Source organism: Poecilia latipinna, unplaced genomic scaffold (assembly GCF_001443285.1).
Source record: "Poecilia latipinna isolate Pla-1442-1.1 unplaced genomic scaffold, P_latipinna-1.0 Scaffold854, whole genome shotgun sequence".
Taxonomy (NCBI): domain Eukaryota; kingdom Metazoa; phylum Chordata; class Actinopteri; order Cyprinodontiformes; family Poeciliidae; genus Poecilia; species Poecilia latipinna.
Window position 1 is genome coordinate 286,437 of NW_015113470.1, and position 22,461 is coordinate 308,897.

The 22,461-nt window shown below is 41.6% G+C and overlaps 1 protein-coding gene across 1 annotated transcript in view; it reads left to right on the forward strand.

Annotated features, from left to right (window-relative positions):
* The window catches only part of bcl11bb (BCL11 transcription factor B b), a 37,676-nt gene that overhangs the window by 8,360 nt on the left and 6,855 nt on the right, over nucleotides 1-22,461 (forward strand). Inside the window, exon 2 of the mRNA XM_015048000.1 lies at nucleotides 2,243-2,632. Coding sequence (XP_014903486.1) covers nucleotides 2,243-2,632 — 390 coding nt within the window. The remainder of the gene's footprint in view (nucleotides 1-2,242; nucleotides 2,633-22,461) is intronic.

Sequence of the window (22,461 nt, forward strand, 5' to 3'; positions counted from 1 at the left end):
TCCTAAAACTGCTTTCTGCTTCTTCTTACTACTTAAGTGTCATGAATTATGCAACTAAGTAGCCACAAAACAGTTCAAAGTGCTCGGATAAATGCCCAATTCTCCAAACATGATACTAGAATAATTGCAAGGCTTAAAAATAAAAAATAAACTTTTTTTCTTTTTCTTTTCTTCTTTTTTTAATTTATATTATACCCCCCAGGGTGATACTTTTTTTGTCGTTATTCTACTTTTCTGTGTGACTAAAAACAAATCTTTGAACAGGAAGTTGCTCAAAGTTCTTTCGGTTTGATCGGGGGTCATAATCTGTCAGATGGAGATTAGATTAGAGTAACCTGACCCAAATTCAGATAGAGTAAAAAAAAAAACCTCAACATGGAGAAAATTAATTTAGAAAGTGATATAACATCAAAGTGAACACAAGATTTAAGCATTTTTACAATTTCTGCAAGTGACAAAAAATTAACTGTCACTGTTTAACAAACTGGTTTCTTTAGAGGTATGCAATGAAAGTAGGAAGGAGCTGAATGGCATTTCTTCTGTTCATACCCAGGCTTTGTCATTCAGCCATACACAAATTCTTAAAATCAGTGGACATCCTTTTGCGTTTTCAAATGCTTGTATTTTCTCCGCTTCGCCGTTTCGTGCCTTCAAAACTTTGAGCGTTTTGTACACGACTTGCAGGCCGTTTGGTACCAATCATGCCTCATTTTAACCAGAGTTAAAGTAATTTTCTATTGTCATATATATACATAGCTCTGATAAATAACATAAGGTTCCTCAAAGTTAATATGGGTTGATCAGGAGCCGTGATTTAACATGTATTTCTTCAGCAATCAAACACAAAGCAAAAGGAAATCGCCTGTAATGTAAAGTTTTTAGAGAGTAACAGCTGCTAACTTTAATTAAATTGTATTCTTACATGAGCTAAGATGCAGTATAAGTATATAAATGTGAAGTGGTTTGTATGAACCGGAAGTACAAAGGGAAAATGGCAACTTATGCGTCAGACGTTTTGGCGGGAATTTGGCTCAAACTAGAATCCAAAAAACGAACAAGAAAGAAAGGCAAAAAGAAGATAGTTAAAAGTAAAAAGGAAACAAAAAAATGGCTCTAATTTTTCACCGATCACTCACTGGGGTGTCGTTTGGAGAAGGAGAGAGACAAAAGAGAAGGAGATGGGTTTTTCTCTCTCTCTCTCTCTCCCCCCCAGGCACTGACGCGGCTCTCCTCCCTGATCTCCCGCTCGCTCGCCCAGACATCCCTCACTGTCTCTGGAGCTTCAGGTTTCCTCTGGGCTCTCAAGAAGAGGACACATTTTCATGGTGGTACATCAGGGTAGTGTGGAGAAAGAAAAAAAAAAAGTGGAAGTTGTCCATGAGGGATTTGCGTTAAGCTGAGGGACGGTGTCTGTGCCATAGGGGCGGCGGGAGGAGGTAGAGAAGAACGCTGTAATGGTTATTAATGACCGTGTCAGATCTGTGAAGAATGAGATTTACTCTCCTAACAGGACCCCAGGTTTGGCTTTATGGATTTTCAGTCTGTTGAGAATACCGTTTAAACTCACCTGAGTCTTGATCCATTCATGCACACATGAAGCTGTTTTTTCTTTTTTCTTTTCCCCCCTCCTCATGTTTCCCACTTTAACACACACACACACACACACACACACACACACACACACACGCACACGCACACACACAAACAGAGGCTTGTGGATGTGGCCTTGGTTACGCTATGCACTTTGTCGAGCAGAAGCCGAGGCTCCCACGTGGTGGAAGGCAACCATCTTCACTGTGACAGCTCAGCGCAGCGAAGGGCTCTCACCGGAAACCAAGCCTGCGCCGTTGAGATGAATCGCTTCCTGGCCGCACAAACACAAAACACAAGCGGAGTGAGCGCGCACACACGTTCGCAGACGCACATCGACATGTAGAGTAAAGTGTTTTTGGTCCCACCTACGCAGATCTCTCTCAGAGATAAGCGGCGCAGGTGTTTATCTTGGCAAAGTAGTCTTAACAGCGTTCTGCTGTTTCAAGCCCCTGAACGTGACACAGTTTTTTTTTTTTTTTTAATGTAACGACCACCCTGTGCGGTACAGAGGGATGGTTGTTATCTTGTATTGGTTTCAGGACTAAACCTTGCTGAGTTTTTTTTTCCTCTCTCTCTCTCTGAGGATGTTTTTCTCACTGACTGAATGTCTTTTTTTTTTAATTGTTTTCTGCGTCTCTTTTTCTCACAGCGGAGGTCAACCATGACTCAGGCGCTCGATCTCCCTCTCCGGAGCCGTCCACCCCGAGTCCTCGGAGGATGGGGCCCGGGGAGCACGACCTCTTGACCTGCGGCCAGTGTCAGACCAACTTCCCCCTTGGTGACATCCTCGTTTTCATCGAGCACAAGCGGCGGCTGTGCAGGGGGCCCGGCGGCGGCGGGCCCGGCGCCTTCTCCAAGCCCGGCGAGGCCGGCGGGATCATGGGCGTTCCCGTCTCGCCCCGGGCCCGCTCGCTGGAGCTCGGCAGAGGAGGGTCACTTCCGGTGGAGGTGGGCATCCAGGTGACCCCCGGCGGGGAGGAAGACGAGCACAGGAGGCTGACCCCGGCCAAGGGAATCTGCCCCAAACAGGAGAAAGGAGGTACGGAGTGTTAAACGCACAGGTGGCACACACTGCTCCCAAAACACACAGCTCTCTCTTTAAAGAAAGCTTTTATTTTGACGGTGGCCTTCAGGAGGGATTAATGTAGCTTGAGATGATTTTCATTAGAGTGACTCAGAGCTGCAGAGTTGTGTCTGTTTCTTTGTAAGGAGGATGTTACCCACACAGCGCCCTCTACAGCTAAGTGTCTGTAAAGCGTGTGTGTATGTGTGTAGTGAGTACTTATTAGCATCCTTGGTGAAGATGTGCAAAAGGTATTGAAATCGTTTCATCTTGATGCTGCAGGACCATAATCTCACACTAAAAAAAAAAATAATAATAATAATAAAATCAAGCCATTAATTTGAGTATGTTTGTTCAGGGGGGAATAAACTGAAGTGACTGAAGACAGTTTTGGTAACCTCTGTTGGAAATATGTTTTACTGTTACTTTTTTGCTAATAGGAGAGGCCCTTTTTTTTACACGTTTCACAACTTTGGAGCACAAAGATTGATGAGTTTTGGACCATTCCTCTTTTTAGCTCACTCCTGAGATTGATTTTTTTTTTATTTGATTTAGGTCAAATTCAAATGAGATGTTTGTGAGTGACTAATCACTTCTGTGTTAATTTGGATCATTACCCTGCTGCAAAGACCCAGTGATGATCGGTTCTTTGCTTTCTAGTGCTTGTCAATTGCTTTGTTTTTGTTCCCCATATGTTAGCATTTTAAAAAGTTCACAACACCACTTTAACAAAATCTGAAGGGTTGCTTAATGAGAAAAATGTCCCACCGCATCACAGATCCTCTTCCATACTTAACAGTTGCTTTTCTACAATATTTACCGTTTGTTTCACACCAAACCTGAAGGATTTCTTATCCATGAGTTCAATGTTCGTCTTACCTAATCCAAGCCCAAAGTTCTAGTTAAACTCCCAGTAGAGTTTAGCAACATCCACATGTTTACATTTGTGATAGTAGGGCTGAAAAGTTATTTTTTGTTGTTGCTAGTATCACTTCCAAACAACTTATTGCCGTGTAAATATGGTTTAATGGTCGCTATGGAAACTTTGTGAACTCTGATTGGCACTCACTGAAGATTTTTAACAGGAATCTTTGGTGTTTGGTGTATTTTTATTTAATTTTTGTTACTTTTCCATCCTGCACACTGTATGTTGTAGATAAACATTGGTCCACATGAAGCCTACAGAAACAGGCCTCTGTGTCACATCATATGTATTCCCCACATCAACAAGAGGTCTTAATTGCCAATTAGAAGTTCCTAGATCAACTTGGAAAAGTAAAGTGAAAGTGAAAAATATATTTTATCTACATACATGTTGATGTAGAAGTATATGTATCTAACTTAGGGTGATGTTTTTTAAAAAAATCAGTGTGAGATTATACTACTGCAATAAAAGATTTATTTATGTAACTTTTCTTTCACATCTTCACCAGGAGTGTCAAAAAATATGTGCAAGTGTGCACTTATTTTTGGTTACACACACACACACGCAAAACATGCCAGTGTTGAAGTTGAAACTCCTAAAACAGGAGAAAACGATGACACAATCAGACCAACGTGGTTTATTTCTTCCTTTTTTGTTTTGTTTTTGCGAGAGCACGTCACTTATTGGAGCGTTTGACAAAAAAGAAAAAACAAAAAATCCAGCAGCATTATATGCAGAAGTTAAAGATTAAACTCCGTCTGGGTGCGTGTGTGTGTGTGGGTGGGGGTGAGGAGAAACGGATTAATAAAGCTGCAAGGCCGTTCAGTCGGCTGTTCGGGGGGAAAAGGGAAAACAGCTGGAGGGCCTGGGGGGCGAAAAAAAAACAAAAAACAGGGTGTGTGTGTGTGTGTATGGGTGTGTGTGTGTAAGAATGGTAGCGCCTGCCGACTGCCGGTGCTGTAGGGAAACCAATGCAGAGTTTATCAGAGGAGACAGTCACCATCGCACCCAAAGGGCTGGGAAGGCTGTCCAGGATTACGCAAGGCTTCGGCAGACTGAGATGTTTCCAGACGGAATTTCACGCACGATTAAACGGCTAACGCAGAAACTGGTCACCGCTGTGTTCCACTGTTGTGTCATGGTCAGATCCGAGCGGTTAAAGGGAAGCTTTCATGGCTCGTTCTCTGACTAAAGCAGCTCTGTTCAGCTTTTTTGCCATTACAGACTTCACACTTCGGCACTTCCAACTGATGTAGTCGTGATGACGATGGCTAAAGTGAGAGTCTGTATGAGAATCTCACGTTATGATCATCTTCATTTCAATACTGCAGTACAGTTATTTGAAAACTGTCTTATGTAACACAATCTAAATAGTTTTGCAGTAAAATCTTTCAAAAAGCCACACCGACTCCAATTGCAGCTAATATATTATTTATTGTAGCTGTGATTTTCTTTACTTTAAACAAATTATCCTGATGCAAAAATGAATGTAAAAATAGAATAAAACTGTAAAATGGATGGTAGTGCTTCTTGTATAAAACAGAGCCAGCCCAAGGCATAATTGAACAAAGCAGTTGATTCGGACCCCTGAACCGCTCAGAGCAATAGAACTACCACAGAAATCATGTTTGGAAATGTTGCTTTTATTGTTTAGTTTTTTTCGTACCAGTGATCCATCTTCAGTGGTAATAATGTGAAGCGAAGCTTTTGGTTCTAGACATGAAAAAGCCTTTATGTAAATCAGGGAAGTCACACTTTAAAGACTTTTTGCTGCAGAGTGTACTTAATCACCTAAAAAGTCAACATGGCTACGTAAAGGCAAGTTGACATCATTGATAACTCGTTGTTTCTAAAAATGATCTGGACTGATTTTCTGTAAGGCCAAAACTGACATCAGGATCAATTCTGATCATTTTCTACTCAGCCAGTCTGGGAGCAACAAGATCAGTTTTTGAATAACAAACATTTTTCTGAACTTGCACACCAAGTGCTGTCAGTTCATATTAATTTAGCAAACACGTTTAGCTACTGTGCGTCTCTTTCTATCTTTTTGCTGCAAACAGGTTATGTTACATAAACATTTGAACATGGACAAAATAAATGGATTATCAGTTGTGCTTTGGTGACTGATGGTAGTTTATTGAGTTAGCATTAGCTGTTTAGTTATACTGTCTGCTAACTGAAAATGTAATAGTCTCTATTCAGCCAGCTGACTGGCAATGCCCAGCCTCACTTGTCTGTCTTGTAGGTGAGGTAAAAGCTAAATTTATTTTATTTGACCTTTATTTATACAGGTTGTCTCATTGAGATCCATTGTCTCATTTAAAAGAGAAACCTGTTTTGATAAAATAGAAAAAAGTACAAATACAAGAAATTAAGAAATTTGACTAAATTAAATAAACTAATAATATAGATGTTAAAAACAAGAGTAAGTTTCCTAAGAAGATTCATCTTTTTGTCTTAAAAGAACTGTTGTGTGTCCAAAATGAGTCAAAGTGGAAACTTCAGATGTTCCACATTTCTTTCAGCCAGCTGGCTGGCAGCTTGCAGCTGGATTTATGTTTTTTATTTTTTTGTGAGTGGAGTAATAAAAAGTAGTAGTGCTCTATGAGCCTCCTGAGAGGCAGTGTGCAGAAACAGGTAGACTTGAGACAGTTGTGGTTACTTCAGCACTTTCTCTGGCATTTTACTAAAATGACTTTTAACTACTGGAGCAAAATGAAAGCGCTTATTAGCGCAGCGTTGAATCACTGCTGTCATTAATTGGAACAACACATCCATCTGTACGGTTCTGCATGTTCATAAATAGCTGGGTCTTTTTTTTTTTTTTTTTTTGTACATGAAACACCCAGGGAGGATATTGCTTCTCGTGCATTAGCGAAACAGAGAGTTCTTTAGGCTCCGTGCGGCTTAAAATGCAAGCCGAACGACTTTGAGACAAACAAGGAAGCTGGGGAGAAAACACTTTAGTTTCTGTTTCAGATTTCCAGTAGACCAAACTGGCTTTTTGGGTATTTCAAAACGCCTTACGGCCATTTCAGATCAGAACAATTTGTTTATTTTCGAGCCAAACTCAGTAGAGACCTCCTTTCTGTTGTCTTGTGCTGCTATCCTGTACATATGCGCGGCGTCTGTATGTGGCCGGCAGCTGTGTGTGGCCGTCGTCAGTCGCTTTGGGAAGTATCTGTAAAAGGAGATCAGAGAAAATATGTGACAGCGAAGGTTTGGACGTCGCCGTCGATTTGCGAGAATGAAAGCGACACTCCAAAAAAAAAAAAAAAAAGAGAGAGAGAAGTTCTCAAGATTTTCCCTCAACAGATAATAAAAATATCTGACCGACGCTCAGTAACAATGTGGCTTTTATTAATCGTCTCTATTTTTGGGAGGGGAGGGGGTTTGAAGAATTCGATTTGGGAAACTTGAAGAGCTTTCAACAGCTCTGGGAACAAACAAAGAGGAAGGGGGGAGAAGAAAAAAAAACGAGCCAATCAATCATTTTACATTCAATTTTGCCTTTGCAGGACAGTCAGAGGAGGAGAAAAAGACAGGCCGCGTTAAATACTGAGTCAGCCTGAAAGAGCTGCAGCCAGTTAGTCATTCAGACAGAAAGTCTTATCACTAAGAGAACAGGGCATGAAAGCACTCCAAGGCCCCCAAATGAAAGCGAGGAGGGAGCTTTGTTCAACACATTAGATTGCCACTCAAGTCTGTCTCAAGTTTCAAGCAAATTAGATTACATTATTAGGACTAATTAAGTCCAAAGTGTTAGAGGCACTCGCTAGCACATTTTCCCTTCCCCCTATAAGGAAATATCATAATTTCACTGCATGTGAGCTTCGAGGCACGCCGGGCAGATCCGACCTGTAGAGCAATCGAAGGAAGCGGGGAGGTGCACCGAAAAAGGGAGCCGAATTCTGCACGCTAATAACGCACGAAGCGCTCGTGTAGCATGCAAGCGTATGCTTTAACCCCTCTCCTCTTCACCTGGTTGTGTTTTATAACATCCTGTCTGGCCTCTTTGTCTGTCAGCCCCGCTCGCCTGAACTGCAAAAACATGCTGCAAGGCCAGCAAATTCAACCCCAAAAGGTGCAAAACGCACCCGCGCAAATACACACACACACACACGCACGCTTACATGTGCATGCTGTTTTATTTTTTTTCACATGGTTTGTACAGTAGATGAAAAATGGCCTTCCTCTGCCCTGTTTTGAATTTTTTTTTCTCCCCCCCCTCCTGAGATTCTCTTGCTGATGCATGCACAAAGTGTGTATGTGTGTGTGTGCGTGTACGCGTTTTGGATTTTGTTGGGAGTCTAGTAATATTTGGATGGATTTTTTTTTTTTTTTTGCACGTGAAGAATGATGCATGTCATAACACAGGCGGGAGAAGTTGTCGCCAAGGGAGCGTTGCCGCACTGAGACGACCCTGGCCCTGCTTTGAACTCCTCCCAGGATGCCTGTCGTAACCCCCCCGCCCCCGTCCCAACCCCAAATACCTCCCCTGATCGCCACCTCAGAGCACTTTGGGGGCAAAGTGGCATCATGACAATCCTTCCCTCTTCTCATTCTCTGTCTCTTTCACCACACACAGTTGAATATTTCATGAGATGATGTGAGCAATGGTGACATCCTCCAACATCTCTCGCTGTTTTGCTCTCTGTCCACCTGTGATCTCGCTTGTGTCACTTTTGCTGTACTTTTTATTTTTTTTATTTTTTTTTTTTTTGTGGTGGGGTGAAAACAAACAGCTCGATGTGATACAGATACCAGCATTCAATCCAGAACCAAAGCGCCACTTGATTTTTGACGATCAAAGGACACCAAAGTGGAGATAAACTTAAGAACGGTCACACTTTGCATGTAGGAAATTTCTGCGGGTGTGAAAGTGCACGAAGGAGTATTTTAACATGATAAGATCAGTTTTTTTTTCTTTTTTTTTAAAGTCTTCAGCTAATGGGCAAGGAGGGATGCTTTTTTTCTCACCTTAAATGAGTCACTGTGGTTACTGGATGAAAACCTGTGGTGCAACCCCTGAAAATGTCTCAAAAGATGAAGCAACACTCCTGCACTCAAACAGGCCGAATAAATCTGAAACCGACATTGACATTCAGCGACATTCCAGTTTGCTCACCTCTCCACTTGTACGGACTTGAAGGTGTCCCTTTACCCCACCTCTTCTTCATCCCCTCTTTTTTTTATTTATTTTTTTTTATTTTGCCCAACCACCCAATGGTCCTTTAATCACCTGGCTTGCTCTCATTTCCATATTAAATAGGCTTTAATCATGAAAAGCAATCAGGCTTTTGCATATTCATACCTTCCCCTGTTCGCCGGCTTCCCCGTCTCGCTCCAGTGCCAAGCAGCCAGTAATCAGTAGGCAGGCGGCGTAATGCCATAGCCCCGGCCCCATCGCATGAAAACACACACACACACACACACACCGCGTGAGTTCGGAAATAACTTCACATGCTACTTACGTATTATCTCTGCTCCGAGAGAGTGAGAGATAGAGGGAAAAGGAGATAAAAAAAAGAAAAAAAGAAAGATGGCGAGACTGATCCCTGATTTGAGCTGCGAATATTTGTACAGAGGCTCAAGGAAAAGTCGATTTGCATAATGACTTTGTAGTTTTGCATTAATCACATTTGCATATGAAAATGCGTTAATTACTCCTGATGATTTTTTTTTTTTTCAAACTTGCTTCATTTGATGTCCAAGCTCTGGGGTTGTGATTAGGGGTCACATGGTGGGAGATGTGTAAAGTAGTATATGTGTGTGCGTGTGTGTTTGTGTGTTCTTACATGAGTGATCTGAATGCTCGCCAGGGAATTTAGTTTGAGTCTCCTCGCAGGCGTGTTCCTTTTTTTTTTTTTTTTTTTTTTAATTCTTGCTTTTGCGAGTTGCAGATTTGCTCCTTATTCCACTGCATTTTTTTTTCTTTTGGAGGAAATGACATACACTCGCTCCTTTCCCCGCCAAATGACACATTTAGTAACATCAACTATCACTGTTGAAGTTTGCTAGTGTGTATAACTGAATAATTATTCCAGTTTCAGTTATTTTCTGGGGGTTTGTGCAGAGATGATTGGTGATGTGTCACCCCGCCACTCGCATCTACACACCTACCTGCAGGTAGTTGCAGAATGAACATAAAATACTTTTGTGGTGTGCGAGCTTTGTCTACCATTTTTCAGCAATTTAGTGAAAGTGAAAGGAACTGCTTGAGTCCTCCTAAAGTTTGCACATGTGCGACAACAAGTAGGCAAATTAAAGGTTTACTGATTTCAACAAAAATTAAGGTAAAGATATTGAACCTTTTCATCAGATTTCTTTCTTGTATGTATTCTAGCTTTTACACACATCTGTCCTTGGACCTATACATATGTGTGTGTGCATGTGTGTGCATGTGTGTGTGTGTGTGTGTGTGTGTGTGTGCAATTACAATATACGTGTCCCTGCCTGCGTATGGGCCCCTAGCCTCGTTGGCCCATAATACCGTGCCTCAGACAGGACCACCCCAGGGGCCGTCTGACTCTGCTTGTGTCTGTCTGTTCTATAGCAGCAGGGTCAACTGGGTCTGCAAGGGGGCTGCTAAAGTGGCACAGCTGCACACACACACATATTTTTTATATATATATATATATATATATATATATATATATATATAGGTGTATTTCCCTGTGCATGCACGGACGTCAATACGCACGGCGATAAGAGGCACACAAACAGAAAACATATGCCTGTGCAAGAATGCATACAATGGCTCTCATCTCCCATTAAGGCCTGCATCTCCCACTAAACACGCACACACACACACACACACACATGCACACATGCAGACCCACTCTCAGCTTAAAGGCTCCCACATGAAGGCATCAAACACTCCACAGCCAGCTTTATGGCACTCATATGGCAGCAGATTTGATATTTTCCTACCACAGCGGGGGAATAAAACTCGCCACTAATTTGGACTGCGAGCGCCACCGCTAACTTTCAGCATGTGCTGACTGACTGTGTCTTCCAGATGTGTGGACTCTTTGCTCCTTAACAGCCTTTTTACTGAAGAGGCTTTAAAGAAAACTTCACGCACCGTCCCTGCTACACATGGCGAGAGACGATGGCGTTCCTGACGCTTCGGCGCAACAACCCTCACCTCCCCAACCCCCCAAAATCACACACACACGCACACACACACACTTTTCATTGCATTTAGCTTTTGAGTGAAGTGTTGACGTGAACTTCATGCTCCTGCTGCCACCGATCGTCAGTCGCCTTGTGTCAGTGGGAATCTGCGAACTTGTTTATGTTCTCTGTGTAAATAGCTATAATCAAGATATTTTGACTACGGAACTGTAGTTACAGTATTTGAGCTGCCGGCTTTCTCGCTCTGTCTAGCAGATGTGCTGAGTAATGGACCGTTTCTTTTCTTAAAAAAGAACATACAGTTCATGTAGTGAAAGCATGCCTTCAGATGGAGAACCTGCTCAGCTGCATGTCGAGCTTGGCCTACTTTGCTAACCCGCTCTAAACCTTGTGCAGATTACTAGACAAACATGCATGGTTCTTGTTCGCTATATGACAGTATATGTTTGCTTCTGAGAATAAGTGAGCTGCTATTTATAGAGTGAAAAGTAAAGAGTAGGGTGCTTGTTAATCAGCTACCTTCTACACTCTTCTTCTTCCCCTCTTTATCTTATTAGTGCTCTGACTTGGGTGGGATTGTGAGAGAAGAGAGAAGACAACATATTTCCTTTTTACAAGCCGCCTCACCACAAGAGATATTGAAAGACTTTCATAGCACATTTACAGTACCCCCACCCCCTTCAGTTCATCCGCTTGTTGAGTAATTACAATAAAAAAGAACTCTACAAAGACAGTTCACGTAATATGAACCAGATTGAGTCACAGGCAAACTGTCCCCCAGGCCAGCAGGGGGCTCCAGAGAGGACTTTAATTCTCAAACATAATTCATATCAGCAGGTGCTTTTTCATTTTGTGCCTTTGGAGTTTTGGCTGTTTTGTGGGACAACTTTTTTTGACTGAATATGAACTGTTTATGACGAGACGAGTCACACCGACCACATGTCATTTTGTGTGTCTTATGGGGACATTTCGGATCCCTTATGGGGACATTTTGTGTAACTTATGGGGACATTTTGAGCCCACTTACACAACAGATGACTTCTAGTAATTTTCTTTTTTCTACTCATAGTCTAGTGCTACAAAGTGTGCTTATCTGACTTAGCAATATACCTGCTAGCAGAAATTTGCTTAGAAACTCTGCATCAGGTCAACCAGCAGGAAATCACTTCAGATTTATTTGGGTTTATTTGGGACTCGAATTGCCCAAAGTAATATAGGTTGAAAGGTGTACTAAACAGTCTTCAGTAAGAATATGAATAATTAAATTTAATTACACATGGAATTGGAAGTTCATCAACAATGCTCCAATGCCAGGAGCAGAAAAGTGACATGACAAGGTTAACGTCATGGGTACAAAAAAGAGGCATGTGTTGACAAAATTGCAAAGCAAAGGTATGAAATAATTTTGTTGAATCTTTTTCATTGCTGTGGAAGAAAGTTAGTAAAACTGAGAAATAACTGGTTTCTTCTAAAACTTTATTCCTAAGAGCTATTTTCTTTACAAAGTAATAACAACTGACTGACAGGACTCAAAAATGTCGTCATTCATAATTTAACTCCATAGCATGTTTTCAATTAAACAGTAGTGGTCCCATTCTGCCCAGGGTCCCATTCAGTTTTGGCACAGCCCTGTCCACTTTCTGTGTTTTTCTGATGCAGGCTTGTCCCAACACCAGGATCTAGAACCATGTTTTTTTTTAGCTCTATAATACACATAGCCCTCTCATACTGTGGAAATTAAATAAAGGGGGGATAAGTAGAAAGCAGATGTTTTGGCATTAAAAGGCAGAGCTACTTTAATTTTTAATCTAATGCTAACATTTTTCTTTGTCAGTTACAGAGTCGTTAAATTTGATTTGGTTCAGTTTGCCCGTCTATGTCTTTATTTTTTCTTTCCACTGAAAGCTCAGACATAAACCAGGGCATTTGGAATATCATCAATACCTCAAAAATCGATCAAATACATTTAATTAAACTTTGCCTGCCCTATTACTTTTAATAACTTAATAAAACCGTTGGGCCGCCAGCAAGAAAAGAACAGAAAACATCAGCAATCCGTTGCTCTCTGAGCGGCGGAGGGCCTGCGCTGTCACGTCCGTAGACAGCACTGCACACACACACAGAGAGAGGTGGAGGTTAAGTGCTGAAGGTTAAGGAGCTCCCCGTATGCTGGAGTTATACATATTTTTCCAGCAAACTCTCTCTCTTTTTTTTTCATGCTGGTCTTTCCCAGAGCAGAGCAGAGTGAGCCAGAAATGAAATAAAGCCCGAGATGTTATCAGAGTGATTAGTGCCAGCGGAGCTTGTCTGGGCCTGTGGTCTGGCTGGGGCAGCACTGGCCCGTACCAAGCGCCTGCATATGTGCGCGAGCGTGTTTATGTATGTGTGCGTGCGTGTGTGTGTGTGTCCTGGAGGGCTCTGGATAGATGAAAGCTTGCTTTAACCATAAGCTATGCAGGAGCCGTGCCAGGAGCAGGAAATGTATCAGCATGATAACAGACAGAAAGAAAGAAAAAGAAGGGGAAAAAAAGAAGAAATGAACGAGTGGGTAAAAGGAGGGAGAAACAAAGGGAGAGGCCACAGGGGAGGGCCTGGGGCCAAATTCAGCCACATCGTGTCACTTCATAAATATGTGTTGAGAGAAGAATCAATGTTCATGCTTGCATATGAGCGTGCGCGCAGGTGTGTGTGTATGCGTGTGCGTGTAGCAATCCGAGGCGATGTGTTGGAGACAAGACAGGAGACCGTTTGACACACCTGGGTATGTTTCAGGACACACTCTGGAGAGAGAACAGAATTCCCCTGGAGACATGACCGTTGCAACGTGAATAATGTTGTGCTGCTGGTGTTCAATAGATCATAAAAAAGACCTCATAAACATACGTGAAAAAGAACAAACCCCCGCTACTCCACCCCCCCCCCAAAAAAAGAAAAACACACTTTCTAAGATTGTCATAACTCTTTCTTTTTTTCCTCACACACAAATCAGAGTTTGTTTGTTGGATTTTTGGAGCGTGGAAAAAGTTGTTGAAATTGTTACGCTTATGCATCTCGCTGACACTTTTATGCATAGCGACTTGCAAATGAAGGTACAAAAGTGAGGTTGATATAAAAGCTGGCAATAAGTTGTTTCTATATATTCATGAATGCTAAAGGTCTGGAATATTTATTTTTATGAATTTTGTTTTTATTGAGTGTTTTTCTTTTTTTTGCTGTTCTGTGGCAGTTTCTGAGGTTGGTACTAAATATAATCATTAGATTTATGTTCTTGTGATCTTGTGGCATTTTCAGAAAAGCACTCATCAGACCTTTTCTGGCTTCTAGACTGACTGAGCTATTCTAATTTTGACCTATTTGTTTGTGACAGCTATTAGTGTTTCATTGCAACTCATAAAGGGGAAAAAAATGTTTTGCAGGTCGTTTCATTCGGATAGCAGTTTCAAACCTAGAATTATCCTCTTTTATGCTTTAGGAATATGTCCCTAAATGTTGTTGGCTGATGTGGTTATAGATAGAAAAGAGTGGAAGTTAATGGTTTGGATGTACTATACGTACTGTGAGTAGGGAAACAAAATCCTCATGCTTTATTATCTGATCAGAGATCAAGAGAAAATTGGCTCGACTCCGATCTTTAGCTGATTGATTGGTGCAACTAAATATATTATTTTCCTTTTTTTTTTAATGCAGTCAGGTTTGGATTTAATTTGAAAGAAATATGAAAGGGTTTCCGTAGGGGTTATTTATAATTTGTTTTCATTTTTCTTACATTTGCTCAGATGGAAGCAGACATCTGCTTTGGATCATTTTGAACTTAGACATGAAAATGTCACTTGGTAAACTTTTGAATAGTCACGCCTTGTTTTAGAAACTTTAACAACTCTACTACACGTTTACTTGGAGGCAGAGGCCTTAATGTAAAAATTAAATATTATTCTTTGGTAAAAAAACAATTTTTCTCCTTGTTTACAACCAGAGTTCAGTTAACAGCAATTACATGACTTGCAAATTATTGTTAATGCAATACTCTCCAGGCGATCTGACAAGCGAGAGTGAGAAAAGACCATTTTTTTTCTCATGACATCAATGTTAATACACTGCTGAAACAAACTCTTAGGGGGAAAAAGGCAATAAAAGTGATGTAAAAGTCTGCATGCATTTCATCTGGATAAATAGGAATCCAGAGCCATCCCAGGATTGTTAACAGGATTTCGGTATTCGGTCTCATTTCCAGTTTTTAGTATTCATTAAATTAATAGTAAATAAGTGGGGGAGGGGGAAACATTGCTTCTCTCATTTGTTCATTTAGTCTGGCAGTTGAGTCTGAAGTGCAGTGTTTGAGTGTGGAGTCAGGAAAATTGTATTTATTTACTGATGAATTTGCTGTTACTTTGTGTATAAAATGTGATTTCAGCAAAGGCAGGAGCAACAGGCGAACAATATTAAACCATGACTATAAATTACGTAATAATAATAGTAATAATAATAATAATAATAATAATAATAATAATAATAATAATAATAATAACAGTGAATTGTTTTACTCAGTATAATTACGTAATATTAATTATTGCATTTGGGAGTTTTTTAAACTACAACAAATGCATCCTAAATGGGGATTTTTTTTTTTTTTTTTTACAGAACTCACAGTACATAATAGAAAGTTTGTAATCTAAATATTTTTTGTAAGAAGTTAAGTGCTCTTGGGACACCCCTGCTGGCCTGGAGGACTGATGCAGCCAGCTCTGTTTTTTTAAATGAACATACTTCAGAGCAGAAATTGTGGAAGGTTAACAGCTAAAAGATGAAATTGATACATGAAAATTTGACCAATTATAAAAATGTACATACACAACATAGTTTAACTAATAAGTTTCAGATTAGTTTGTTCTCCTGTGTTACAGTATTAATTGTTTTTGATAAAGGCATAAAGCGTTACAAAAATAGTAAGATAAATTTTATTCCAACAAGGTGGCATGTTTCCGTGACGACCATAAATGAGATGTGTCGTTAATTTGGGAATGACTGCTTCAGAGTTAAAATCCTTTCAATTAGCAATCTAAATTAGCATTAGCGCAAATGGTAAAGTAGTAGTACAGTTATAGTAGTAGTTATAGCTACTTCACCATTTAAAGTTAGAAAAACAACAAAACACTGTTTGAAAAGCATTAATCAGTTCCTGATGTATATATGCTCACCCTTACTGTTTTCTCATCAAGTATGATGAATGAAATTAGCCAAACAAAACCATAAAATGAACTTTAGTCATAACATTTTGCCAGGATTTGCTACCAAAATATACTTTTTTATTTAATCACTATTTCAAACTACAATCTGACATACTTGATTCAAATGCGAATAATTTAGGATTCATATTCAATAGAGTTCCTCTTTTACAGTGCAGTGAAGAAACATGTTAAACAACAGGGATTAGATGACGACTGCTATCCGGCGCTGACTCTACTGGACTTTACAGTGTTTGTGAGGGGAGAGAGAATAAAGTTTTAATGGGGTGCTGTAAGCTGGGAGGGCTCGTGCACCATTCAAGGCCTCGCTTGTTTCTTCCTGTGGGCTCCCAGTTAAGCAGGACCGGCTACTCAGCTTTAGTGGGCAGAGCCCAGCTGGGACCCATTACTGCATGGCACTCTCTGTGAATGAATAGGCATATAGCATGCAAACACATATACACAAACACCACAAGCTCGCACCACAAAAGAGCCACTGTCTGAAATGCAACGTGTGAGAAAAAGGCTCGCTCTTGGGAGCGTTCGCAACAGGAAATGAGCACCACACGTTGTGATCCGATGCCTAAATAGTTATCACAATTTATAGGTATCATGTGTAAGTAATTTAATTATTCGTAGTGTGCTGCGCTTAGGCAAATATGCGTGATGGCTACCATGTATGAAATGACATTTGCGTGACATTTAGAGACTCCACGTAGCAAAATTTCGCACGAGTCGATTTCATTTTCTGCGCCGGCGTTCCTCAGGCTCATTTCGATGTAAAACCTTAAGCAAACACTGTGGCGTACCTGCACACCAAGTCTCCATTTTATTGTCAAATCAGTTTGAGTTTTCTGTCGCAGTATGCCATACTTTCTTTTAAAGTTTTTTATGTTTTTTTTTTCCTGTTTTTCTTTTAGAAATATTTACAGTTTATTCCCATCTGTGAAAGTATATCTATATTGTTTTATTCTATTACTGGACAATTGTAGATTCCGTCTTGTTTTAATCACCATACCTCACACCTAAATTACTTTAAGGATGACACTGCTGCTTCTGTTTTCTTGGTTTCTTTAACTATCATGCTGCTGGTTTTCCCTGCTGACCTTTCATCGTATAATACATCAGAGATGAACTGATTGCAGGGGTGAATCTACAGGGTGAGATGGGGGGTCAGTTGCCCACCCTGCAGTAAAGCCTTGCCTCCTCTCTCAACCCATAAATATTATGTCTTTTTAAAATAAAACTTCTTTCAAATAACATAATTATGAACAAATAAATGACAAAGGACATTTATACCTAAAACTTCCCTTTGGTTTCGTAGTACAGCAGTTTATTTTTTTTTCCAGTTTTTGTAGATATTTTGTTGTTTCTGGAGATTTTCACATTCTTCACAGAGGTTCAGCATTGCCACCCTGCTATGACCTTCCCCCCTGCCTCTTTTGTCCCCCTCATGTAAAAGTTTGTAGCCCCGCCACTGACTGACTGATTGTAATCTCAACCCGCCGAGACAACCAAGACACATCTCCACTTTTATTTCCATTTTAGCAGCTTCTTCAGGAATGTTTGTTTTTTTATTTTTTGTTCTTTGAACCTCTCCTCTCCTCGTGACTCGTCTTTCCCACCGCGCGGCCCAAACATCTTTAATCCCCCTCTCCATCTCACTCCTCTCTCTTGCATCTTCTTTTCAACCGCAAGCACGGCTGAGTGTCGTCCATTTGTCAGGCTCGCATGACAGACAGCGAACCCCAGAAGCGTGCGCGGGGGTCCCCTCGTGTCCCCACCCAACCCCAATACACACACAGATGCAGTTATTTTTTTTATTTTTTTTATTGGAGCTGATGGCAATGAGTCAGGCTTAGAGAAATGCCACAGAGAGCTTAGCTAATGCACTTTGCCGAGCTCCCTTTTTTCTTCTCATTCTCTGGGTTTCTGTCTCCGTTGCTCCCTCGCCAAGAGTCGTAGCTCTTCACTGACAGAGGTCTTGCCAGTCCATTTTGCACGCCGCGTCCCTTGTGCCCTCCTTCCCTAATGGAAGCAACACGCTCCGTGAGAACCTCCCACTCCTCATCCTCCTTCTCCTCCCTCTTGCGCATTGTTGTTCAGCTGGACCCACTCGCCCCGTATCCCCCTGCATTTTCTGCGCGTGTGCGTCTGCGATCAAGCTGCTTGGTGGAGACACCCGATCCCCTTTTTATTGTTCATTTGACCCACATCCCAGGAGGAATGAGGGTTGGGGCGGAGCACCCAGATACCTTGGGACAGGTGCTCAATGTGAGATGGGCCAGGCTGGAAAAAGTTGCAGATAAAGGAAAAAAAAAAGCATTTTGTCCATGGCTTTTTTAGGGGGTGGGGGGGGGGATCTGTGGGCCTTTTTAAGTCGCGCTGTTGCTTTAAATCTTCTCTTGGGCCTGTCAAGGCATTTCAGCTGGTCATATTGGCTGGAGGCAGACAGACAGACACACACACACACACACACACACACACACACACACACACACACACACACACACACACACAGATGTATATGGTTAACAGGCCAAAGCTGCTACGAGTTAGCATGGAGCCAGTCACACTGTGTGAGAGCCTTACCCCCTGCCTGCTACTGCCACCCTCCATGCTCTCTCTCTCTCCTTTCCCTTTCCTCTCCCTTTCTTTTGCTACACATGTTTCTCTCTGCTTTTTCCGCTGCGACATTATACTGTCCTTGCCATCCTCTTCGACAAAGAACACACATACACACACGCACACTGGCAGATGATCTCTGTGGCCCCTGATTAGTCTCCTTCATGACAAACAAGCCGTCAAAAGCTGAGGGAAGGAGAAGGAGGAGTGGGGATGCTCTGACGAGGAACAGAGCAGAGGTGCAACCGGGGGGAAGAGGGGTGGGAGGTGTGAGAGGAGGGGCTGGGGGGTGCAAGGGGTGAGGTGAGGAGGCTGGGACCCCTGGGGACCCCCTAGATCACAGCCATGCTAATGAGGAGCTGCTTCGCCAGCAGCGGAGGTGTCAGCTAAAGCCCTGACAGGTGCACATGCACGTACTCCCAGGGATTGTGCGAGTGTGTGAACAAAGAGAGTGAATGTGTGCTTGTGTGTGTGAGTGTGTGTGTTGCGTGCACCGAAAACAGAGAAGGGAGGGGGAGGCTGCAGGAGGGCAGGTTTCCGTCCCAGTGGCCTAGCCTGCGGGCGGCTTTGTTCTGTATGCAAATGCGTCGCCCCGGCGCGCTGTCGCCCTTGATGGAATGCCGGAGCGGCGGAGCAGCACCTGAACCGGCGGAATGTCGCGGCACTCGCTCGCGTCCCTGACACCTCCTGTAGCACATTCTCCTCATCTTCCTCCCTAACAGCCAGCACCTGCACCGCTCTGTCCCGTGTCTTACATTAATGCGACGTTGTTCCGCACAGTCTGTTCCGCTGCCGGATGTCAGATAACTCGCCCCCCGTGAGCTCTGGAGTCCGGATGCCACTCGCTGTCCTGTAGGATCTGCGGTAGAATTTCACACACCGTGAACTTTTCGCTTTTTTTTTTTTTTTGTCATGTCACTACCCTCAAACTTTACTGTATTTTATTGGGCGTTCTTTTTTTTATGAGATGTAGCACATAATTGTTAGTTGAAAGGAAAAGGATGTGTGGTTTTTGTTTTTGTTTTGCATACAACAATAAAAAAAAAATTATGGTGCTTGTTGAGCTCCAGCAGATTTAGAAACAGGAAAAAAAAAAAAAAAAGAAAACTCAGACTCAGGCAGGCTGGATGGATGGAGGACATCTTTTGACATCAATTCTCATTCAATTCTCACCACAGATTACCAACTGGATTTAGGTCTAGACTTTGACTGGACCATTTCATCTTTCTGTTTCGGATTATTGTCCTGCTGAAATCTCTGCTGCTGCCCTGAAGGATTCCCCTGAATTTAACTCCAGCCACTTTCATATCAGCTCTACTGAAAAAAAGCCTTCCCTAGAACATGATGCTGCCACTACCATGTTACATGATGTGTTTAGGCTGCTGGTTTAATATTTTACATGTAACAAAAACAAAGTCTTACCCTCTGTAACAAGTCTGTTAACTTGTATTATAACTTAACCACTTAACTGTCATAAAGACCCACTGACTTGCATGCAAGTGTTTTTGGGGTGACAGTTAAGGGGTTAAACTTCACAGTAGTGGTGGGAGATACAAACTTAGAATTTTATCGCAACATTTTGTGGTACCATTGTGATAACCATTAAGAGCATGACAATAAAAAACCTATTTATTACCGATTTCTTTTTAAGCAATAAATAGTTTTGCAGAACGATGAGTGCATGGCACAGCTTTCAGAGTGCCACAAACACAAATATTGTTCTTGAGAAACATTCTCCACTGAAATTGACTTTTTCAGGATGACACTTACTTAAAAAACAGGAAGATTTGTTCAACTGAACTGCAAAAAGTAACTGCGTTAAACCATATTTTTGAATTTACTGATATTTATTGATGCTCTCATTGAACAAAAAGTGCACTAAAAAGCTAAATTAGCTGACATCTACTGTCAGGTTTTAAAAATAAAAGTTGTTAACATCAATGTCCCTGCTGTGTTCCTAAGTATTTATGATGCTGTTTGTTCTCTAATGTTCTCCAACAGAACAACCGGATTTATACTTTTTGAGATTAAATTACACACAGGTACTCCTGTAGGCCTTTGGTGAAAGTATCCGACTAAAAGAAGGAGGATATGACTGCATGCCACGCCTTTTTTTTTTTTAGTTCAGACAAACATTTGAAAGCCATTAACGTTCTATTTTGTGTTGATTTAGTCAAGACAAAATGAGAAAAAGTGATGTGAATTCGCTGCGGGACAGTCATCGTGGGTCTACTTTGACCCGCTCTCTTCTTGCAGAACACTGTCCCTGCAGGTCCCTCAGGATTACATCACCTGATAAAGGCCACTAAGTGGAAACGGAGGGACCTCAGGCTTTAATGAACCAATCAGAAATCACACGTCGGCGTTCCAGGATGGCATATGTGAATTCCTTGGCTCGAGTCAAACCCACACGGCCGCAGCGTACAGACTGGTTCGTACGTCAGCGCTGCTAGACTCACGCCACCTTTGCTACACTAGCCATATGTAAACAGTCAATACCGTGGCTCCTCTTTGTACACTGGCATTTTGTTTGTACTTTTTAAGGCAAAATAATGGCTATAAAAGGCAATCTGGAAAGAATAAAATCTGATGTAAAGCTCAGATCTCAGTCCCTGTAGACTGGGTTAATTGGCCTGGTGGTTTAGTTAAAAAAAAAAAAAAAAAAACACAACGCAGGATAGAGGGAGAGCATTATTACTGGCCCACCTCAGCTTCCATGCATGTGCCAATGTTTTAATAACTTCCTCCAGGCCTCCTGGCCCTTAGCCCTTGTTTCCCCGTGCAGGACAAAGAGCTGCCCTCCTGAGCTGGTCCCGTCTGTATTGTGCACTTCCTTCCCCCTCCCTTGTTTTCATGGGAAAGCCTGCCAGCGTGAACACCTGGGCAGAGAAATAACAGATAGTCTCCCCTCTCTTTTAGGTGAATTCCATTACAGCAAAGAGTTTTACAAATTGCTGGCAAAATGACAAAAAAAAAAAAAACAGCAGCGGAAACACAGCGCGGAGTATTACCGAATCCTGCTGCGACTCCATTTCATTTAATCTCTCATCTCAGCCTCATTCACAAAGAAAGAAAACACACACACACACACAGGAGTGTGTGGCAGAGTAAATTGGGCGATTAGGTCCAGCGTCGGTGGCCGCGTTGAGAAGGAGGAGGATGTAATCGTTCTAACTGGCACTTGACCTCGCCGGTCAGAGGGGGAAAAGGTCAGGGTCTGCATGTCGGGCAGGCGACTGTGATTACCACAGACTGAAGCGTGACATGACCCGCCATGATCCTTTAATGAGGGCTTGTATTGGCCAGAGCACTGAATGTCAACCCTCTCTCAACGTTTAGCTTTCATCCTATCAATTTACACTGTAAAAAATGAGTTTTGGGGGAAACTAATTATTGTGCTGAAATATATTATCACAGTTTTGGGGGGAAAAATTAAGAAACCACTTAAAATGATCAGGTTTTTTGATTTTACTGAAAAAGATGCAGCGCTTTAAGACCTCAAAGTACATATTCATTTAGAAACAACAGTAATGTTTTAACTCAGGAAGAGTTCAGTAATCAATATTTGGTGGAATAACCATGAGGCCTTCTATGGGGTTCAGTGCAGTGGTCTCTTAATTTATTTCAGAGCTGTATATATATATATATATATATATATATATATATATATATATATATATATATATATATATATATAAACACGTACATAAGTTTGTAAATATGTCAGCTTTTTTAAATGTTTGTAATAAATACTAAACTTTGGCTAAATGACTGAAGCTGTTTGTTCCGTCAGCAGTTCTAGTTTGAGATGAAGGGGCAGTAAGGCTAAAATGTTTGTGTATGATATAATAAATAATTGTATCAACTTAATGATGGTAGATATAAAGTAT